Here is a 24,926-nt window from a genome sequence, read left to right as displayed (position 1 = left end):
ATCGATTGACAACCCTAATTAAAACATTTGTATTTATATCTGGGACTTTAACCTTTCATTTCCTGTTCGTTAGAATATTGTAACATAAATTGTGTCAGAGAAATACGGCGGAGAGTGAAAAGTGTACCAACCAATCCCCTATTTTACTTCGATAGGCTACTTTAAAAGTACACTTTGCTGATTATACTTCTGTACTGTGTTTTATATTGTTGTAATGTACTTTTACTTAAATAAACCACCTTTTGCAATCTCTTAAAATCTAGAGTTTAATAAAGACCAAAACATGTTTGTTGTGAGAGAGAACTAACGGCGGTACCTGTTAAAACATGATAAAAATGACTAAATTCAGCTGGAACACTAATGACTGATTAATCAGCTCTACGTTTTCAGAGTTTTTATGAGTCACATGCCCACCGTGGATGAAAACAAAGGCGTGCTGCTGCTGTGCACCGCCGGCTACCTGGCGTTTAAAGCGTCTGACGGAGCCCATTGTTGTGGCCTGATTGCTCGCTGTGTGTTTTTCAGGAAGCGTTATCAGGCGGAGGAAGACTGAATGAGCGCCGCGGCCCCGTAGCTCTGCTGGATCAGAGGCTGCAGCCACCGGACAGAATGAAATGATTTCCATTATTACACCCAGAGTTATTGCTCCCCCTCTGGAAGACTCCAGCTCCGAGCCAAGATTACTATTTCTGGCAATGTTTGCCTCAGGAAGGAACTTTCGCAGATTTAATGGGACCTGGGCCATTGTACACAGCCTTCTGTATGGCTCCCCGCCAGCATTTACACAGAAGAAGAAGAAGAAGGAAAAGAACTGAGGGATGTGTATGAAGTCCAAACAAGACCGTCTCCGTTTATGTGATCCTTCAAACACTGAAGTCTCTCTGAGGTGGAGATCAACTCACAGGAGTTTTAATTTGCATGTCAGAGGTTAAAGGTCAATCGTCCTGTGAGCTGCTTTGTGCGTTTTGTATGAAACACGACTGTCTTTATGTTCTGAGCAGTAAAACATCATCTTTGCTCACCATTATCCTAGACAATGGTGGAAGAAGTATTCACATCTTCTACTTAATAAAAGTATCAATACCACAAAGTAAAAACACTCTATTGCTGAAGTAAAAGTACAGAAGTATTATCAGCAAAATGCACGTTAAGTATCAAAAGTACAACTAGTCATTATGCAGAAAATGGCCCCTGTGAGTCTTATATTATTATATATTTTTAGTATTTAATCAACATTACAGTCACATTAATATGAAAGTAGCATTTTACTGTTGAAGTTAGACGAGGTGGAGCTAATTTAAACTACTTTTTAGACCTACAATCTTATATTTAAGCTGTAAAAATGCATGCATTTTGTGTTTAAGTTGAAATTACGTGTTTCTATGTAGGATAAGAGTGGTAAGAAAAGGATAAAATAGAGTTATTTTAAATAAAAAATAAAATAAGAAATTAGAGAGGAGAGATTTAAAAAGCTATATACAATATATACGTTACAAGACACTGGAGTATATAAGTGAAATGTGCATATATGAGTGCAAGAAAAGTTAAATTTTAATATATAAAAGCAACCAAAGCTGTGAAATTGTGTAGTAAAGTATTAGAAAGTAAAATTTTTCCATCTGTAATAGAGTATAAGTATAAAGTACCATGTAATAGTAAAGTATAAATACTCAAAGTAATCTCTTGTTGCATATTAAACACATATTGTTTCAATAATATCATCAGGTTGTGATCAGGCTGTTAAACATTGATGAACATGTGAAGTCAGTAAATGTACGAGCAGCTCCCCCCAGTGACTAAACGTTCTCTCTTCTGGTTCTCGACTTATTTTTTTTTATACTACAAATAAATCTACAATTAAACAAAAAATGAATTAAATAACTTTATATAAGTACTCAGTATTCAGACCCTTTACTTAAAGGTCCCATATCGTGCTCATTTTCAGGTTCATACTTGTATTTTGTGTTTCAACTAGAACATGTTTACATGCTGTAATGTTCAAAAAACCCTTTATTTTCCTGTCTGCCTGAATATACCTGTATTCACCCTCAGTCTGAAACGCTCCGTTTTAGCGCATTTCGACGGAATTGCAACAGAATCGCGTTGCTAGGCAACAGCTTGGGTCCATGTGTACTTCCTGTCAGCTGATGACATTCACATACACTGCAACCAGGGATAAACTGGGACACATTAGAATGTTTATGTTTAAAATTGTGTAAAGGGTCTAAATATTGTATATTTGTGACATCACAAATGGACAGAAATCCTGACAGCTTGTTTCAAATGCAGAGTTTCTGAATACGGGCTGTGTGTATTTCCCTGTGGAATGAGCGTTTCGATACTTTCACAGTATTTATATAGGACTTAAGCCTGCTTTATAATAACAAAACATGAAAATCTCACTTTTTTTTATTAAATGGGACCTTTAAAGTTTAATTAATTTGCCAAATAAGAGACAACAAGCACAATAAAGAAAGTGTAAGATGAATTTGACAGATAACATTATTTATTTTTTCTAATTTTCTACAGATAGCGCGTCATATTGAACTCTTTTGGCCACGATAATCATGTAGTGAGAATCTGATATTGTGACAGCTCTAAGTGGAGTAAAATGAAATAGTACAAAAAGTAAACTATTTCCCTCTGAGATGTGGAGGGGTAGAAGTATAAAGTGGCATAAAATGGAAACACTTAAGTATAAGTAATTGTACTTACATTCCACGACTGCTTGTGTTTCTGTTTTCAGTCCATGTTGAGCGACGGCAGCAGCTGCACACAGACAAATAATCAGTTAGCAAACATTGAGCTTCAAATGTGATCACAGGAAGATAAAATGTAGCTCACAGTTATTATTATTATTATTATTATTACAGCCTGGAACTCCTCACATCTATCTACAGTTTTCAAGTTTTAATATGTTGATTTTTTAATGAAATTACATCTTTCTGCCGGCTGTAAATACGTTTCACTAAGTCAAAGTGGATTTACAGAAACACATATGATGAGCTTTAAAATCTGGAGAGGTTATTATTATAATAACCAGTGGTGGGAAGTAACTAAGTACATTTACTCAAGTACTGTACTTGAGTGCAATTTATTTACTTTACTTATTTCCATTTTCTGCTGCTTTATACTTCTACTCCTCTACATTTATTTGATACCTTTAGTTACTTTGCGGATAGAGATTAATAATACAAATTCTAATCAACAAATAAATTATGATAATTATTATAGGTTAAGATAAAACTTTATTGATCCCCTTGGGGGGTAAATTCACAAGCTATCCAATAATACATGTATATAAAATAATTAAAATTAGCTCCATCTTTACCAGCTGCATCATTATAGTGATGTAGAAATGAATTAGTAATTAAATAATTATTTTTAATTTTAATTTAATTTAATTTTAATTATTATTATTTTTTAATTATAATTAAATAATATAATAAATATTATTCTGAAATGGGCCATTCTGCATAAGGAGTACTTTCACTTTTAGTAGGCTTACCTTAAATATATTTTGATGCTAATACTTTTAGATTTTGAATGCAGGACTTTGACTTCTAACAGAGTACTGTGGTATTACTAGGCTACTGTTAGGTCTACTTAAGAAGGCGAATTAGATCTGAGTACTTTCTCCACCACTGCTAATAACCCACTGATAACATAAATGAGAGGCTAGAACTTCAAAATAAGGACCAATATTGCAGTATGGACTTATTAAAATAGACTCTGATGATGATGATGAGTGAATGGCTGCCTTGTGTTTCCTTTTGTGGTGTCGTACTCTCTGCTGCAGTCCCAGTTTAAAGCATTAAGTGGTCATTATCTGGACACTGAATAGAGACTGGATAGAGACTGTAGAGACACACTGGAGAAACAGACTGATCCCTCTCACCCCGGCCTGCCCTCCGCTGTAAACAAACTAAAGGAGCCGCTTTAATGGAGGCTTTTAAATATGATGGTGCCTCGGTGCCTTTGAGCAAAAACCTGGTGTTTACACGAGGACAGATTAAAGTCGCCTCTTGTGCGGCGGGTTCAGGGCCCTTCTACAGCTCCAGTGTGCAAATGTACACACGGTTAAATCACAGATACTGTAAGCTAAATAGTGAAGGAGGAGAGAGAGACTAATGGAAACACAAAAGGTCATAATAACAAACCATTATAGGCCTGCTGCTGCTGCTGCTGCTGCTGCTGCTGCTGCTGGAGGAGCACAAACCCTGCAAAAGAAACACACAATTATGTCAGATATATTTGAAAGAGACTTTTTTTTTTATTAAGTGAGCATGCATAGTTCCAATTTCTTTTGTTTTGAATTAAATTTCCTGGTTAAAAAATGTCTTTATGCAGAAATAAATGTGCAAAAGCTGCAAAAAAATGTGTAAATTTGTGAGCATGCAGAATTAAAGTGACTAAATGTTTCAGGTGATGCATTTAAGGACAGTCATCAGGCTGCAGAAGTCTGAAGCAGAACAGAGAAACTCACCCTGCAGCTTTACTGGTTCACATCATCACTCTGCAGCAGCAGCAGCAGTAGAGGTGGAAAAACACGATTCATCAGCCGAGAACAAACTCCAAACAGCAGCAGGTCTGAAGGTGCAGAGCAGAGAGGTTTAATCTCCTGAAAACGTGACAGAAGTTATAGAAAATATGCAGATTATATTCAAGAAAACATCATTATTGTGTATTAAATTAAAAAAATATATATGCACAGGGATTGTTAAATAGATCAAAATAGAACAAAAGTGAATGTGACTTCCTTTAAGGGCCCTATCTATCTATCTATCTATCTATCTATCTATCTATCTATCTATCTATCTGTTTTAGTATTTCACAGGCTTATTTTCTGCTCTGGTATTTGACAGCATTTGTCTCAGGGGACTCGGCTACAGATCACATCGGGGGACAAATTTGTCCAGAAAACAGCTACTGGAACTGTTTTTCCACGCTGTCCCAGGAGCCTCTTCTGTCCTGCTCTGACTTATTTTATTTTAGTATAGATAGATAGATAGATAGATAGTAACTTTATTGATCCCGAGGGAAACTCAAGTTTCCAGCATCACAGTTCCATAGTGCAAAAACATGTTAGTAAAAAGACACGTCACAAGTTAGTAATACAGAGAATAAAAACATATACCAGATATAGAAATACCAGGAGATGAAGAAAACTGATAAAAATTAATATAGTGCAGAAAGTGATATAGTGCTGGATAATAAATTATAGGAGATATAGATTTTAAGAAATGTTAAATATGGAATATAATGCGATATAAGAACTGAGGTAGAGAGTATTTAAAAAAAAAAAAAAATAGACTAAAGTGCAGAATAAAGCTGTACATTGTTTGAAGAATACCATAATATATATAAAATAAAATAAATAAAATTAATTGTTCCTAAAAGAAAAAAAAAGGTATTCTAACTATATAATATTTCTATATGGTTATAATAAGTTTGTGGTAAGTGACCTAACGGAAAGTTACAGTAATATAATTTGTACTATAACTCTAAATTGCAATGTTCCTATAATATGATAATAATATATATAATATATCCTAGAAGATATTGTCTCAACATATTTTTTTTTGTGTAGTTTAAGTTATTCAGAGCTGCAGATATTCAGCTTCCAGAGGGTTGTGCATCACTAAAAATCCTACAGCGTATTCATAGCCATTTAAATATATATCTTTATCTAAACATACAATGGCATCATTCTGCTTTATAACCATAATAATACTGTTTACAACAAGATTCAAGATGTTTATTGTCACGCCGGTTGTACAGGTAAAAACGTGTGACATACTTTTTGCTGGGAAGCTCCATTAAAATAATAAATTATATTACATTTACATTACAATTATAAAAGGAAATACTTTATACAAGGGCATATTAAGAACATATGTATTAAGAATATATACAGTATAAGATATATTTTAATATAACATAACATAACATAACATAATGTAATGGTATTTTTCCTTCAGTACACTGACAAGGTAACAGCAGCAGATAAACTGCGACAATACAGCCTATGGTTTTTAGAAAATTGCTGCCATCTAGTGGTCAGGTTGTGTTTTACTGTGACACACAATGTGTTTATGTGTGTGCACGAAGATTTAGGATTGAAAACATAAAGAAGTGCAACAAAAAAATAAAAAAATAATTAAAAATAATATTAAATAAAATGAAACAAAATGAACCCACGATGTTTCTCTTCCAGCCGACAGCCACACTGATTATTGAATTTAAATGATTAGTCAACCAAGTGAGATATTACATGAGATTATATAGTAAACCATTAAAATAGACACTCTTCACATCCGACCTATCAAATAAAAAACAAACTGATAATTTAGGATTTTGTTTCAAAGTCAACAATCATCTGCAGATGTTTTTACCTGCAGTGACATTAACGTCTTGATCTGCATGTTCATGTGTTTTTGGTCAATTAACACGTTTCCTTCGCTTCCTGCTTGTTCCTGGAGCTGCGACGGGGGTCGTGTTTTGAGATCTCTGGGGAATCCTGCGTTTAACCTTTGACCTCCATTAAAGCACCGGGCCTTTAGGTCTTCAGGGAGGAAGTTACTCAGGAAGTGAAGGCAGGTGTCAGCTGCTGGTGTTGGGACGTTGGGACTGGTGACACTGGAAACTTTACTGGCTTAGCTGGTAGTTTTCTGCTGCTGAACGTCATATTTTCATTTTATTGGAGCCAGTGAAGCTGCAAGGAAAAGAAATTTAAAGTCTAAGGTTATGTATATTTATCATCTATGCATTTAAAAACATTAATTTAAAGTGTTCATTATATCATCATTCCGTTCCTTTTTCATCCACTGATGAAAAACCGGATCCATCCAAACTGTATTAAGAAGCAAACAAGTAACAAATGGTTATTTTCATTATAAATTAATATGTTGAACATTTTTCAATGAACAGATTAATCGTTTAGTATAAAAAAATGTCAGAAAATAGTAAAAAAACAAATGACCATTGCAAGTTCTGAAGGCCCACGATGACGTCTTCAAATATTGTTTTGTGCAACCAACAGTCCAAAACTCAAATATTTATAATTAACGACGTTATAAAGTGGAAAAAAGCAGCAAAATATTCACATTTCAGAAGCTGGAAACAGAAAATATTTGCCATATTTGCTTCAGTTAACAACTGTGGCGATAAAACGAGATTAACTTGCAGCACAAAACATGATGTAAAACTTTGAGGGTTGTTTCAGAAGTGTATTTTCTTATTAAAAAACATCTCTTTTTTTGTCATTACATTACATCCCATCACATCCATGACCAGCATCCTGCAGGTCAACACAGAGCCTGCACGAGTAAAAATACTAATCCACCATTTAACAAGTGTGATTTAATGACAGTTCCCTTTTTTTCCTTAGTGTACATTTCACCTTTAAACTACTAAATAGAGAAACTGGATTTACGATAAGAAGTGCAAATCACTTTTCATACATGCCCACCTGTACAAATAAAACTGACACAAATTTAAAGTCTCCGAGAGCAAATATACAAACGTCTTCTTTTAAAACTGAGATTAAGAACATGACTCTGCAGTTTGATTAAATGTTGAACTGCCGTAACGTTGACGTTCAGTGAAAAAACACTTTGGCACAATCACACTGCACAGTCAGAAACATTTAAAACAATCAGTAACCCCGTTCTTAAAATCTTCATCGTAAACAAACCATTTAAGAAAATCTGCATAAAACTTAAAAAGCGATGTTGACATTAATTTTCATTATTGTGTGACAGTATTATTTTTCATAAACCCGTGCTATAGTGGTGTAAAAAGAAAAATCAAGTCAGTTTAAGTTTGTTTTTTAAGAATAAAAAATATGTGAGAGCGTCAGGAGCAACTGGCTATAAACTGTTTTTGTTTTGTTTCAGAAGGAAACAACTAAACTGTCCATTTCTAACTCTTCTAATCCTTTAATAAAGCCATACAGTGATATAAAAGCTCCTTCAGACAGCCCTCTCTGCCGTGCAGAAATGTACAGTTTGTACAAATTTGGGAACTTATTTGCGTTCTTGCCCAGAGTTAGATTAAAAGATTTATACAACTTGTGCGTTAAATGATTCCTTTAAAAGAGCTTCCACACTCCCATGTATTATAACGTTGTGTGAGGTCAGTTAAAATCTGAACACATATTTAAAAAGAGACTCAATGACAGGTTCAGTGTCTTTTGTCAGTCCTAGCTGTCGTCGGCGTTCTGCACGCTGCCGTCGCCCAGCAGCCTCTCTCTCTCTCCCGGACTGTTCCCATCCACCTCATCGGTGTTCACCAGCGCGGCGCAGCACGGTATCCTGGCCAGCAGGGGGCGGTGCAGTCCGTTGTAGAGTGCCGTGCCCACCAGCAGCACCAGGAAGCCCAGAACCTGCAGCCCTTGGAAGTGCTCCCAGCCCAGCGCCAGGCTCACCACCCAGATGACCAGCGTGCGCAGGCTGTCCAGCACCATGCGCGTGGTGGCGCTGATCTCTTTGGTGACGCTGATCCCGGCGAAGTTGAAGAAGGCGATGCTGACCGTGTTGCCCAGCAGGGCCAGCAGGATGAGAGGCTCGTGCCCGATCTGGCAGAAGGCCTCCAGCGCGTCCTCCAGGACCTGCCGAGGGTTGTCACTGAAGTCGCCCACGTGGATGAAATACATCGGGATGAGGAGCAGCGACAGGACGACGAACCCGAAGAAACCTGGGAATAGAGGACAGAATTTAATACGACATATAACAACCTTTTAACTTGTGAAAATCAAGTCTTCCGTGTGTGACCAGTCCAACCAAACAGTGATTTACCTTGCTGTATTTGAAGAAGTAAAACTATCCAGTTATTCACAAGACGGGTTTGATGAGTTTGAAGTGTGTTTCAATGATCAGCGAGGTAAAATGACTGTTTCTGTCAGTGGAGTCTGGTGGCTTTGAGGAGCGTCTGTTTCTGTTCACGTCTAATTCCATGAATTAAGGGCTTATTTTGACCAAACTGCTGCGTTTGAATGAAGTACGTGTGATGTTAGTGGTTTTTTTTGTCCACTGATAATGTAAAATATTGATTTTAGCAGCTTTAACAATTAGAATTTTAGGTTTTAACTCTTTGTACCCTGTGGATAGAGTCCCTCTGTGTTTGTCCCTCAGTACTTCTCCTACTTTATTCTTTTAAATATAGCCTAAAGGGTCAGTGTAACTTTTGGACATTTGCATTTCCTTTCACAAAAGGATATTAAAACACAAAAAAAGAGTGGTTATTTGTCTTTCATTTTAAAATACAAATTGAAATACAATATCATCATAGGCGCTCTTACGCAACTTCCGGTCGCAGAATATGAAAAAGAAAACATGCATTTTTTCGTTTCTGTCTTCTAGTGATTTTATTTTATGTTTTTAGAAATAAAAAATTAAAATCAATTTTAATTTTAAAATGAAAATCAAATAACCACTCATTCTTTGTATTTTAATATCCTTTTGTGAAAGGAAAATCAAATGACCAAAAGATACACTGACCCTTAAGTGCACCTAATGTCACCGTCACAAGAATATCTAAAACTCAATACTCTATTATTGATCTTCCTTCCTCATACAAGACGACTGGGATCTGTTCAGGAAACAATGATAAAACTGCTGTTGTTGTTATTTGACCTTTGACCTTTGTATTCCTCGTTGGAAACTCAGGACTTTGGCTCATTCTACTTGAACACTTCTCCCCTCCTTTAGTGGGTTTGTGGTTCATGACTAAAACCAGAGTTTTAGGTCTAAATGTTCCTTTTGGTGTCCCTAAAACAAATGTTGATATGTGACAGGTGCAGATGAACAACTGCTGTACCTTCAGTGCCAACGGCCTTGAGAGGATGGACGTCATGTTTGTAGACAAACTTTTCCTCCAGGACCATCTGCACTGCAACGATGATCTGAGCCATGATGATCAGGAGGTCGCCTGCAGAACACAAGAGAGAACTGGTGTTTAATTTACTGCTTTTAGGAAGATAAAATACAGTGGACATTTTCAGTGTATTTTCATATTGTACTCTACTGTATCATAAGAAAACATTTAACCATATAAGGGCGACACTTTGTTGAATTTTCCTGCAACACAGTGGATTGAACACAGAGTCGATTACTGCTGGATATAAAGCACATAATAAATCCAGCTCACCTGTGATGACGTCGCTGAGTTTGTGCGAGTCGTCTCTGTGCCCGCTGAAGAAGTCGGAGAGGCCCACGATCACCAGGCCCAGGATGGTGGTGAAGATGCCGAGCCACTGGCTGGGCTCCAGGCGTCGCCCCAGGAACGCCACGGAGAGCAGACCCGTGAAGATGATGACGGCTCCGCGCAGCATCTGGAAGCTGGAGGCGCTGGTCATGCTGAGAGCTGCAAACCACAAAGTCGATTTTGTACATTTATCATCTAGAAATACACGCTTTCGTTTCCATGATCCTGCTCAATAAAGCTGCATAACACACACAAGTGACCCTGACAAAAAGCAACATGATCTTTGACTCTATTATCTCTTTTCCTGACGAAAGGACTCTTCAAACACAAGTAGATAATTCTGTTTGGCCAGCGGGACTTAAGTCGTCACATTTGACCTTTGAAGGGCCGAATAGATCTGGAATAAAACAAGCTTGTGGAGCGAAGGCAGTAGATACTAAAAGGTCACTTACCAACATACATGAGGGAGGTGGCGGTCATGTCACACATGGCGGGTGGGAAGAAGAGCAGAGGGTTGAAGCTCCGGCCCGGGTTCATCTTGGGTTCAGGCCTTCGTCTGTCGTAGCAGAGTAAGATGTAGAAGACCGCGATGCAGCTGAACTCGCCCAGAAACATTCCCACCGCCTGGACACGGAGGAAGACACAGATTATAATCTACTTTTTCATTTTGGAAACAGCAGAAAATAATTATTTTCTATTTCTATCTCGATTCTGATTGGTCCATCACAGAGTTCTACGGTCTGTTATTTCTTTATAGCAGACCGTTGCTATGTATAACAGACCGTTGCTATGTATAACAGACCGTTGCTATGGGCGCAGTTCTGATGTCAGACTCTGGCGGACCGTTTTTGTGTCAAATTATTGATTTCTTCAGTGAGTAGCCGTGTAATAAGCGAGATAACGTACAGCTAGGGGGTCATTGTTGTGAAAGAACTCCCTGTTTATTGTGTGTCGCCCTGTTGGGGTTTATTTCACAACAATGACCGGCTCGCTGTACATTATCCCGCTTATTACACGGCTACTTACTTAAAAAAAATCTATAATTTTACACAAAAACAGTCCGCCAGAGTCCGACATCAGAACTGCGCCCATAGCAACAGTCTGTTATACATAGCAACGGTCTGTTATACATAGCAACGGTCCGTTATAAAGAAATAACAGACCGTAGAACGACAATTAAGATGTGCAATTCAATACGGTCACTTGGAGTTCATTACTTTACCTGGACAAATGGGTGAGCAAATGCACGTTCCGTGTCGTCATGGCAACCCTTCGCTTTGAACAAGTCAGCCCATCTGTCGGACAAAAGAAAACGTTATTACAACTTAATTATTGATATTTTACACAACCAAATATACACAGGAAACACCAAGATACAACAGGGGTTTGGTATACAGCTAGAGCTGCAAAGATTAGTCGATTAATCTGCAACTATTTTGATAATTTATTCATTTTGTTTTTTAATTGATAAACTTTTACTGGCTTCAGCTTCTCAAATGTGAAGACTCGCTGCCTCTCTCTGTCAGATATAATATTAAACTGATTATGTTTGGGGTTTTTGGATCTGAATGTAATTTATAGGCTGTGGGAAATTATAACATACAACATCATTTCCAACTATTTTCTGACATTTTATAAACAAACTGATTAATCGAGAACAACTTTGTGTGTCTAGAACTGAGATTTGTTTGTTTCTCATTTTAGATTCTTTCATATTAGGAAGATATTCAGTTTCCTGTCATAGAGGAGTAAAGAAACCAGAAAATATTCACATTTAAGAAGCTGCAATCAGAGAATTTTTGACTTTTTTTTCTTAAAAAATTACAGATTAATCAAAATAGTTGGCGATTAATTTAATAGTTGACAACTAATCGATTAATCGTTGCAGCTCTACTTCATATTACACCTGCGTTTGACCAACAACCAGCTGATTAATACAGAAGATTTCTGCATTTAAAGTTCATTTGTTTCACTGTGCCCTCACATAAAACACTGCAGACTACAGTCAGAGATAGTGATTTGATGAAGTTACTCGTGAAGTTAATAAAACACTGACTTTTACAGTCAGAGGAAGCATGACCAGCATGTGAGCGTCCCGTCTGTCTGCTTCAAAACGCAACACAAGGGAATGTGGTGATGACTCGGCACTTTCTACAAACGCAATCACGTCTGAACTCATCAATACAAGAAGGAAGGAAACTTGATCCAGATCTGCTAAAGACTGGGTTAAATGTCTTCTTATGGTTGCATGTCTGCATGAAAGGGAAGAGGGAACTTAAACCAAAACTATCAACCTACATGTTGTATCATCTGATCTGAAGTCAGTGACGCTGTGACGAGGCCGGCGTCAGGTGACTGTAGAGAAACCTCACCTGTTTAGTTGCTGACATTCGTCTCTGAGCAACGTGACACACGCTCCGTCTGACACTTTGGCACTCAGACTGTGATTCATTCAACATTTTTGTTAAGCTGACAAAACCAACAAAAGGACAAAGAAGTGAGTGTCAGGCAGCACCGAGCTGACATCACACATTATTGGAGGGGAAGTTAAAAAAAAAAAAAGCTGACTTTCTTGTTTCACTAAAACAACACACTTCCTATCGTGACGATAATGAGAGGACTTAAATGTATTAATAAATCATTCATCTACCAAGAAAAAAAATACCAAATGATCTGTCCAGCTTCTCAAATGTGAGGATTTTTACAGATTTACAGAATTGTAATTGTAATATCTTTAGGCTTTGGACAGTTGGTCGATCAAAACAAGTGATTTTAAGACATTAAAAGGGAATTTTTCACTATTTTTGGATGGATTTAAGACCAAAATGTTAATTAATTAATTGAAAAAATAATCTGCAGACCTGAAATGATTGGTGGATTCATCAATTTTGATAATCAATTAATGTTTTATGCCATTTATCAAGTGAAAATGCAAAACATTCACTGTTTCCAGCTTCTCATGTGTGATGATTTTCTGCTTTTGCCTGTTTTAACTCACTGTAAACTGAATATCTTTGGATTTTGGACTATTAGTTGGACAAAAAAAGCTATTTGAAGTTATAATAAGCTCTTTTTTTTTACTATTTGCTGTTGTTTTTAACACCAAATGATAGTGAAAGTAACAACTCTAAAGTAAATAACAGCTAATTTGCATTCACCTGAGACCTAAACATGGTTTCCTGAGTGCATGTTGTGTGAAATGCATGTTTATTAAACACATATAGCTCCTAATAACAACATTATACAATCACAGAGAGTTTATTTAGATAATTGTTGTTATTTGACTTCACATAAACCTCTTTAACTCACACACACGCACACACACGCACACACACACACACACACACACACACACACACACACACACACACACACACACACACACACACACACACACACACACACACACACACACACACACACACACACACACACACACACACACACACACACCAGCTGGATAAGGATGTTTATATATTAGCTGCTTGTGAAGCCAACATGCTAACAATAGGTAAAACATGATTAAATGTACTCACTTTGCAGATAAAGTGTTGATAGATCCAGTTGTTAGCATCAGTCCCGCAAGGAACAGCTGGTATTTAGTCCAGGCCATGCTGCACGGGACAAACTAAACCGGTTAAAAGACCACAGAGCTGTTTGTTTGAGGAGAACTCCCAGGTTGTTATTCATACACTTGCTTCTCCGTGCTATCTGACTGCCAGTAAACGCCACATGACCTGCTCACAGTCAGCTGACCTGCTGCGCAAACTACACGCTGCCTTCAGGGCTGTCGGAAATTATGCAATCGACCAAATGTGCAAATTCAGCAAATCCCTTGAATTTATTTTTTTAAGGTTCAACACAATATATAAGACATTTTTTTCTAATCAAATCACATTATCATTTTTATTTTTTCATTTCATTATTATTTTTCATTATTATTTTATATATTATATATATAATTTTTTAATTTATTTTAATTTTAATTTTTTAATTTTTTTAATTAATTAATTAATTATTTTGTATTATTTATTTTTATTTTTATTTTTATTATTTTTAATTAATTAATTAATTAATTAATTAAAAAACAATGTATTTTTTTTTTAATATATATATATATATTATATAAATATAATTTTTTCATTATTATTTTTATTATTATTATTTCATTATTATTATCCTATTATTATTATTATTATTATTATAATTAACCTGCAGATTATTTTTTCAATTAATTGATTAACCGTTTGGTCTTTAATACATCTGAAAGCAGTGAAAGATTCCCCTTTCATGCCTTTAAATTACTTGTTTTGATCAACCAACTGTCCAAAACTCAAAGATATTGAATTTGCAATGATTTAAAATGGAGTAAAACAGAAAAAAATGTTGAAGCTTTCAACACAATATATAAGAGAGAGTATTTTCTAATCAATCACATAATCAAAATTTTACATTCATAAATGTAAATTGAACCATTTAAATAAAAGGAAGTATAAAAAATAGGAGCAGTATATACAGTATTGACAATAAACAGACTATTAACACATTTGCACAAGTGGAAAATGATATTGCACAGTGAGAATGAATGAAATTCCACCTTCTGTCAGTGTTGTTACAACATATATTATGTGTTACATGGTTTGTTATGTCATTATTTCCCACCAATATAGCCTTCTTAAATACATGTTGTTATTTCAGCAGATAAATAAAAGGATAGTTTACGAGGGGACCTTGAAGGCAGCATAGTAGCATCATAGACAACCAGCAGGGGGCATTAAAGACCACACAGACCATCCAGCACTAGAGAGTGGGACCACAGGAAAACTTCCCCTCTGTGGCCTCACAAAGCTTAAAATTAGAACATGCAGTCCACTTTTCATGAGGATGCTGTCCCTCAGAGCTGATGATGTCAATTATAGGCTCTTCAAAAACCTACAAATGAAGGGTCAATATAAAAATAAATAAACCTGATTTCAAGGGATGTGCAGGTTAATCATATAGATGAAAAGATATTAAAAAATGAACTGCAATTTAGTGATACCTGCACTGTAATTACCTTTTAATCCTCTGTTGCAATGCACACAACAAAGGTGGAGGAAATTAACATTTTTCTTTGCAGAAGAAATGAAGCTTATTATGAGCTATTCTGTATGTTACAAGGTGTTACAGGGAGTTATTTTTCTTCCTTCCAGACAGTAATGAGATCAACGAGTCTCTGTGAGACTCTTTGTGAAACATCTCATCTCTCTCCTCTCACTGCACACAGAAGTAAAAACCACTTAACATGTATCCATCATAACTCTGTTAAAGTGCTGTTATGAATGCAGAAACATCTTCTTCTTACTGCAGTAGATTTTTTCTGCATGTGTGTCTCAAAGGATGAACTTATAATGAAGATACCTGAGAATTAGACTGCAGGATAAATGTATTGCAGCAGAACAGCAGCAAAGCTTAAAGAACTTTAGGCCTATAGAGTATCTATAGGCTACTACAAGGGATGCAAAATGATGAAATCAAACGTATAACACTATATTATTTTGTCTAAAGCTCCAGATATTGCTATAAATCTGCAGACTTTATTCTCTGGGTGTAGTGGCTTTAAATGTTTTACTCACATTTTATGGGACTTGTAGGCTCTTGGTTGTTTGTGACTGATGCTGATGAGCAAGGTGAAACTCAAATTAAACAAAAGAAAGCAAATAAATTCCCCCAAAACCAAATAAAACAAATAAATCAAATAAATCAATCCATTTCGGTTTCTTCCACACACACCTGTGGGTTAATTCATTTGGGCGGAGCAAAAAAAGGGTCACATGTACCTATTATATATTCCTTTTGTGTTAAACTACAAGACAACCACTAGGTGGTAACAATAACCTATTTTTTAAAAACTATTATTTACTCCCTTTGTAGCTGTGGAGGACAGAATGTGCCAAAATCAAAAATAAATATATAAATTAGTTGATAAATAAATACATAAATATTATATTAAATGTAGCAATAAATATTAAAAATAAATGTAGACATTAATTGATTAATTGGTATTTTTTGCTTCTTTATTTATTTACCATCATATTAATTCCTCTATCTATCTATTTATGATACTATTTATTTATATATTCACTTTTCAATGTATTAATTTATTTTTGCATTTTTTTTTAATTTAATTTTAATTTTACTTTTAAATCTATTTCTTAATTATTAAATTGTATGAACCTGAATAGCAAATTTAATGGAAATGTAATCAGATTAGGAGCGATCATGTGCGCAAAGTTGATTTTTTTTACCTGAAAGTGGCCCAAAAAAAATGATGTTACTGTAATAAAGAAAAAAGGATTCATACTCTGCATTAATATGCTTGTTATATTTGTATACTTTTTGTTAACAATTTGAAATTTTTGTTTGAGATTCAGCCTCTAAAACAACCTAAGAACTAATAGAACAATGGCCAAACATCAGGGAGAAGAAAACACTGAATTTGTAAAAAAAAGAAAAAGAAGTAAATAAATACATAATACAGACATTTGTCTTAAAACTTCCTAAAAATAACAGGAAAACTCATCTCTGATTTAATATCCACAAGAAATAATCTGCTAAAAATTCATCCAAAACGCTCGTTTTGCACAAACTTCCTGCAGTTACTGCGTTCATTATTTGAGTTAATTGCACAGTTAATCAGTTGTTCTGCACTGTTATTGTTACACATTGAATATAATATGAAATATCCATAAAATATGTCACTTAGTCAGGGTTCATCAGTTTACTCAATGATAGAAAAGGGATCCCTTCTATACTCTCATTATCAATACTTCTGTGGTATCGTACAGATGGAAGTATAAGGTGAGAATCAGCTACAATAATGTTTCATTAAATGCACTGCAGGATGCTAAACATCATCTTCAGTGAGCCTGTAATTCTTCAAATGTGCCCTTGAAGAGTCACAACATCTGTGGCAGCCATGAAATAAATATGAGTGTGCAGGAGCATCATCATTTCACGCTGAATGGCCCGGAAACATTTGACTGACAGCCAACCTCCAGTGGTGTGAAGTTGGACCTGCGGGAGGGAAAAGGTGACGGACCGGCACTTCATGTACACGCAGCTCATCTGATGGCAGGGTCAGCTGAGCAGAGCGAGGCGGGTCACAGCTTGTTAAAAAGCTTCATGTGAGAACTGTTCACCTCTCTGACCGCAGGATTATTCACGTTGACCGCTCAGCGATGCTCACCTGTGCATCCTCTACATAGATATCACTGGTGACCCCGTGACTCCGTGCTGTTACATAACATGTGCATCTGCTCTGTGCACAGCAAATGTTCACATCAAAGATCACCTGCAGCCAAATGTACTCAGCAATGTAATTCTCTGACATAATCTAATTACCTTTCATTACTTCTGACTGATTTGAAGTCACAATATTCAGATCTGTGATGCTATTCTGAACATTTACGGGGTTTTACTCTTGCACACTTTAATGAATTGCTGTCAGTTGAACAGCCTGCAGACTAAAACACCACAGATAATGTAAAGTGAAAACAAAAACAAGCCAAGATGACCGGCAAGCTAGCTGGTTGCTATGCCAGCTAGCTCGACTCACCTTGGTTCAGATGAACTCACCTGTTCTCTGTTCGCTCCTCGTTGGTCGACGGTGGAAATTCAGAAATTCGCAAGTTGAAATCGGCACGAAACAAAAAACGAGTTTTGTGATTGCAGCATTTGGAATTTTTTGTTTTCTTGTTTGGAGTGTACAAATGAAATCACACATATTCATCACACACACACACACACACACACCTGAGTGATGTTCCTCGGTCAGGCTTCTAACCGCGGTCCCCACGTTGCCAGTTTGTGTCCTTAACCATTGGACCACCTTCAGCGTCGCTCAACACAAAGAAAGAGAAAGATCAGACTGAAGCTGCAGAAACTTCACAAAAGGACACAAAATGACTACAAAGAGACACAAAATGACTAGAAAGAGACACGAAAAGACTACAAAGAGACTCAAAAAGACTACAAAGAGACACAAAACAACTACAAAGAGACACAAAACAACTACAAAGAGACACAAAAAGACTACAAAGAGACACAAAAAGACTACAAAGACACAAAATGACTACAAAGAGACACGAAAAGACTACAAAGAGAAACGAAAAGACTACAAAAGATACTCAAAAAGACTACAAAGAGACTCAAAAAGACTACAAAGAGAAACGAAAAGACTACAAAGAGACTCAAAAAGACTACAAAGAGACTCAAAAAGACTACAAAGAGAAACGAAAAGACTACAAAGAGACACAAAACAACTACAAAGAGACACAAAAAGACTACAAAGAGACTAAAATTACTACAAAGAGACACAAAGCAACTACAAAGAGACTCAAAAAGACTACAAAGAGACACAAAACAACTACAAAAGAGACACAAAACAACTATAAAGAAACACAAAAAGACTAAAAAAGAGACTAAAATGACTACAAAGAGACACAAAGCAACTACAAAGAGACTCAAAAAGACTACAAAGAGACACAAAATGACTACATAGGGACTCAAAATGACTACATAGGGACTCAAAATGACTACATAGGGACTCAAAATGACTACAAAGAGACCCATTAATGACCAAAAATGTAGAATGCACTGCAGTTCCTTTGGCTATATTACCAGTGATTTGCAGCTCTCATCATAAAGTCTGTATATGATTCACTACAGTATTAACACACTTCTGAGGTCTTTACATTAATATTGAGTGAATAAGAAACGTGCAATCCCCAGGTGGGTTTCTCTTCTGTCCTCCTCTATACTGAAACTTCTCAAAGGGACAAAACTACTTGATTATTCCTCTAAAGCCACGTGTGTTTGATGTCCTCTTCAGGCCGCGCAAAGACTTTTACTGCAACCGGTTCCAGCTACGAGCACACCAAGCACGGCTGGAGAGAGCGGTTGCGTAACCGATGACAGCCCTCAGCGGCTGATGCATAATCACGGCGGTGACAGCCACTGTCCTGGTGTGTTGCTGATACAGTGGATAATAGTTAAGAGAGGAGACGAGTGGACAGGGGAGACAGCGGGATCGCAGGTCAAACGCGTCTGCGTCAGAGATTTTGTCATATTTTATAATACACAGCATATCCAATTTGTTTTATTACCATTCTGCAAAGCCAACAGAAAAGTTGCTGTGTGAAATAAAAGGTTGCAGTTTGTGTCACAGATGGAAAAAACATGCAGTTAATCTGAAGATTTTAATTCATTTTCTTGCCACAGACACTGATTGTGAAGCCCTTCCTGCAATGATTCTCATCTGGTAGTTGTATTCAGAAGTACTCAGTATTCAGACCCTTTACTTAAAGGTCCCATATCGTGCTCATTTTCAGTTTCATACTTGTATTTTGTGTTTCTACTAGAACATGTTTACACGCTGTAATGTTAAAAAAACACATAATTTTCCTCATACTGTCTGCCTGAATATACCTGTATTTACCCCTCTGTCTGAAATGCTCTGTTTTAGTGCATTTCAATGGAATGGCAACGGAATTGCGTTGCCTGGCAACAGTTTGGGTCCATGTTTTACTTCCTGTCAGCTGATGTTATTTACATACACTGCAACAGGAAATACACTGGGACACATTTAGAATGTTTACGTTTAAAACCGTGTAATGGTGTAAATATTGTATATTTGTGACATCACAAATGGACAGAAATCCTAACAGCTTTTTTCAAACGCGCAATTTCTGAATACGGGCTGTGTGTATTTCTCAGTTTTTTGAGCGTTTTGATAGTTTAACAGGATTTATATATAGCACTTATACCTGCTTTAGAATGTAAAATACATGAAAATCTCGCTTTTTACAATATGGGACCTTTAAGTAAAGTTAATTCTTTAATAAAGTTGATTGCCTTAAATCCGTGTGCTCCAGCGTGCTTTAGACCTGCTCTCTGAAGTCTCTCCTGTTACATGCCCTACTTTTATTTGGCACCTTTCTAAAAGCTCTGTAGATGTATATATATTATTTTTTATAAATATTTGTCTAAATAAAAATGTTAAGTACTGTACTTGAGTAAATGTACTTAGTTACATTCCACCACTGGTTGTATTTTTCTTTTAATTCAACATTAAACACATTAGTTTCTGTTCAGGATTTGGTGACGCTATAAATTAAAGAATCCTCCTATCGTTGAATGTTTGTAAAACACCACTAAAATCTGACTGGTCCTGGTTTTTTGGAGGCAGATTTACGGTCCAGTGGTTTCCGTCTCATCCTCACACAAGGAGAACCTGTCCTTGTGTTACTGTGGCCAAATATGGACTCAGGCTCCTGACCTCACTCGTGTTGCTGCGAGCTCTGCTCTGTCCTGGAACAATGGTGAATAATATCTCAATCATTTGAATTTCAATCCCCACGAAAAAATATGTATATATAGTTTGGTTACAGATTTGCTATCCTAATTTGACCTTCATTCCTGAATTAACTGCTGTCCTATAATCTCCTGTCCTTTCCACCGACACGCGAGAATTTCCGAAATGGAAAGAATGATATTTAGACAATAGCTCTGCCTGGAAGTCTTGCTTTGTGTCTGCAGAGTTCATGGTTACTGTTGTTTATTCTCTTCTGGTATAAACAATATATATATATATAAATATATAAACAATACCAGTAATGGTGAGCCACTTTCTCAACAGGAAAGGCCGGTCACAGGGTGAATGGAAACACCTGGAAGCGATCGCACGAACTATACAACAGATTCAGATATTTCATAAATTATGATGCAACTACAACTCAACAGGGGTACGTGGAAAGCTCAACTCCAGCTAAGCTTACAAAAAATTATAATTAGGGTTTGATTTAAAAAAGTAATTTGCATATTTGCTGTCATTGGATTGCTTATCGGATCGCTATATATATAAAAAAGTGTAACTGAAAGCATGCAGATGAAGGCAGGTTTACAGTATAATCTGTAATATGCAGGTGAAGGTCACATGATCAGCTCCTCTATCACCTGCAGAGTCAGTTGAACAGCCTGCAGATTAAAACAGTAATGTAAAGTGATAACAAGAACAAGCCAAAACGCCTGTCAAGCTAGCTAACTCAACCCACCTGTGCTCACCTGGACTCACCTGTTCTCTGTTCCCTCCTCGCTAGTTGATAGTGGAAATTTGAAAATTCTCAAGTTGATGACAAACGAGTTCTGTGATCACAGTGTTTGAAATGTTGTTTGGAGTGTACAAATGAAACCGAGACACTACAACACGCTTTAAACAAATCCAACCCGTGACGGGAGACTTTGACCAATCACAGGTCAGTTCACTGAGAGAGCGTTCCTATTGGCTGAGCTCCGGTCATGTGACCAGAACTTGGCGTTCCTTCAGCAGATTTCACACAAACGTTCTCATTTTACATCTAAACCGTGCACTACGAGATGATTCTGAAAACATCTGAGGAGAGAAATATGCATTAACGTAACATAATATTGATTCATATTTGATCAGCGCTGCCTAGTTTCACCGTTTGGTCGGAGTTCAGAGTGATTGACAGCTGGCTGTCATAGACGGCAGATGGACAGCAGACCTCAGATCAGCTCTTACTGCTTGTTTTTCTCCGGTCTGTGAAATCTTGCAGATGCCGTTAGGAGCACTGGAGGACGCAGAGGCACATGATTTTTTTTTAAATACCGACCAGTAAAACGTGTGTGTGATTGTTCTTGCTCATGGTTTCTTTAGACATTAGCATATTGCATATTGCTCTTATCGGACACAACCACACCGATCCTAACGGTTAATTAACTTCTTTGCTCTTAATCAATACGGCTCTCCAGTGACCTGAGGGCCGGAGGGTTGAGATGATTAATGACATTATATAAGATCATCAGAATCACATTAACACATACAGTAAAGGCATGAATGTGAAACCTTCAGGTGCTTTAGTGCCGTTGATGTGGTGGTGAAGTTCAACAGCAGCACAAACACAAAGCTCTGTATGCATCTTTAATGGAGCCTTTATTATATTATTACTATATCAATATTTTATGGTTAAAGTGGTTTTGTTCTTGTTCTGTGAGAAATATTGTTGGGTATGATAATAATGATTTAGAGGACAATCACAAACTGATTATCAGTAATATCATCATTAATCCCTCTACACATCTCACCGTCCAGACTGTCACATTGCTGTGTGTGTGTGTGTGTGTGTGTGTGTGTGTGTGTGTGTTTCACAACAATCACTTCGGCTCATATCTGGGCTGATTATCTAACCGTCGAAGGAGCTTGGCGACATTGCCGGGGTGTGCGGGGGTACGCGGGGGCCTGGCAAATTTTCCTGCAGATCTTCTTGGAGGACACCTAATCACAAGTGACACGGGAGCAGCACTGCAGATTTGACGTTAATCCATGCTGAAGTCAGAAACATTTCCAAGGCTCTCAGCGCTTCTTTCTAGATAAAAGGGCACAATTGAAATTGTGCCATGAAGCCTGCGATGTGATACCTATTTCAATCATTTACTCACACCGTAGGCCAAGGAGTAAGAAAACCTGGACTATAAGCATCCAAGTAATTTACTGTCAAGCTTTGAGATCTGACGAAACACACGGCAGCTTGAATAGAAGCTTGTTCTCTTACAATATGAAGTATTAACATCCTAAAGATGCCCTTTCCTCACCTGAATCTCCTCTTTACTTCTAAAATTTGTATGCACATAATAACGAGACAGGTGGCAAGGATGTTAGGGGGGAAAGAAGAAGAATGAAACTAAAACACAATGACCTATTTCTTATTTATCCGTCAAAGCAGAGTGGAGGCTCCGAGGTTGACGTGTAATATGACAAGACGCTTCCTGGAGCTCTATCTACTCTTCTCTGAAACAGGGTGTTGCTTTTTCAGGTTTCAACTCAATGCACCGCGACGATGGAGAGAGAAAAAGTCTCTACAGGAATAGGTAGGAAGAACATTAAATATATTACAGTAAGACTGGATGGAAATAAAAGATGGAAAAGAAAGATATTTGATGATGATTTGAGTCTCTTTATAGTCATATTGAGTCTCTTTGTAGTAATTTTGTGTCTATTTGTGGTCATTTTGAGTCTCTTTTTGTAGTTGTTTTAAGTCTCTTTGTGGTCATTTTGTGTCTCTTTGTGTCTCTTTTTAGTCATTTTATGTTTTCTTTGTAGTCATTTTGAGTCATTTTGAGTCTATGTAGTTGTTTTGAGTGTTGTTGTAGTTGCTTTGTGTCTCGTTGTAGTAATTTTGAGTCTCTTTGTAGTTGCTTTGTGTCTCTTTGTGGTAATTTTGTGTCTCTTTGTAGTTGATTTGTGTCTCTTTGAGGTAATTTTGTGTCTCTTTGTAGTCCTTTTGAATGTCTTTGTAGTTATTTTGAGTCTCTTTGTAGCTGTTCTGTATCTTTGTAGTTCCTTTGTGTCTCTTTGTAGTTGATTTGTGTCTCTTTGAATTCATTTTGTGTCTCTTTGTAGTTCCTTTGTGTCTCTTTGTAATCATTTTGAGTCTCTTTTGTAGCTGTTCTGTATCTTTGTAGTTCCTTTGTGTCTCTTTGTAGTTGATTTGTGTCTCTTTGAATTCATTTTGTGTCTCTTTGTAGTTCCTTTGTGTCTCTTTGTAATCATTTTGTGTCGCTGTGTAGTTGCTTTTAGGCTCTTTGTAGTCATTTTATGTGTCTTTGTAGTCATTATGAGTCTCTTCGTTGCTTTGTGTCTCTTTGGTGTTCTTTGTGACGTTGAAGAAAGAAAAAGTCTCTGAAGGAATAGGTAAGAAGAAGATTAAATATATTACAGTAAAACTGGATGTAAATAAAAGATGGAAAAGAAAGATATATGATGATATAAAACATAGTGAACCATTTGAATTCTACCTGAACAACCTCGATCCTGAATGGAGATATGAAATGACTGTAAGGCTGGTGAACTCTACTTTACTGTGAGATTGTGTTACAGTAATGCAGCACGTACGTCTCTTCTGATTGTCCCTCTGCAGAGCAGCTCTATCAAATCAACCTGGCAAACCTCCCCATTAGTGGTGTATTACCTCTGATCAGACACAGACCAGCTGATGATCCAACACCAGATAATCAGCACATCAAGACCTGTACGTACGTATATATTTCCACAGCTCTTCACCACCAGGTTTGATCTGCTGGGACAAAGGATGTCTTACTTGGCAGCACATTTACAGACAACACGTTTATAGATAAATAAAAGATTATTGAAAAAGGAGAAAGGAGAGCAGCAGCAGCACACCTTTAACAGTTTTACAATTGGTTGTTTCCTAGTGTGATGATGATTTCAGTCTCTTCATAGTCATTTTGAGTCTCTTTGTAGTTGATTTGTGTCTCTGTAGTCATTTTGTGTCTCTTTGTAGTTGCTTTGTGTCTCTTTGTGTCTCTGTAGTCATTTTATGTTTTCTTTGTAGTCATTTTGAGTGTCTTTGTAGTTGTTTTGTGTCTCTTTGTAGTTGCTTTGTGTCTCTTTGTAGTCATTTTGAGTGTCTTTGTAGTTGTTTTGTGTCTCTTTGTAGTTGCTTTGTGTCTCTTTGTTGTCATTTTGAGTGTCGTTGTAGTTGTTTTGTGTCTCTGTGTAGTCATTTTGTGTCTCTCTGTAGTTGTTTTGTGTCTCTCTGTAGTCATTTTGAGTCTCTTTGTAGTTGCTTTGTGTCTCTTTGTGGTCATTTTGTGTCTCTTTGTAGTTGATTTGTGTCTCTTTGTAGTCATTTTGAGTGTCT

General features: G+C 36.7%; 1 protein-coding gene across 1 annotated transcript; it reads right to left on the bottom strand.

Moving 5' to 3' along the window:
- Nucleotides 1-7,212: 7,212 nt before the first annotated feature.
- On the bottom strand, nt 7,213-13,944 carry slc35f6 (solute carrier family 35 member F6). The gene is made up of 6 exons (XM_037751409.1): nt 13,743-13,944; nt 11,429-11,501; nt 10,659-10,830; nt 10,150-10,365; nt 9,820-9,930; nt 7,213-8,697 (listed from the first exon to the last, which is right to left on the bottom strand). The coding sequence occupies exons 1-6, from the start codon at nt 13,817-13,819 to the stop codon at nt 8,204-8,206; spliced, it is 1,143 nt and encodes a 380-aa protein (XP_037607337.1). The 5' UTR covers nt 13,820-13,944; the 3' UTR covers nt 7,213-8,203.
- Nucleotides 13,945-24,926: the final 10,982 nt, after the last annotated feature.

The sequence above is a fragment of the Sebastes umbrosus genome, chromosome 18 (genome assembly GCF_015220745.1).
Source record: "Sebastes umbrosus isolate fSebUmb1 chromosome 18, fSebUmb1.pri, whole genome shotgun sequence".
In the NCBI taxonomy this organism is placed as follows: Eukaryota; Metazoa; Chordata; class Actinopteri; order Perciformes; family Sebastidae; genus Sebastes; species Sebastes umbrosus.
Note: the sequence above shows the minus strand (reverse complement) of the source record. Positions and strands in the feature narration are given on the sequence as shown.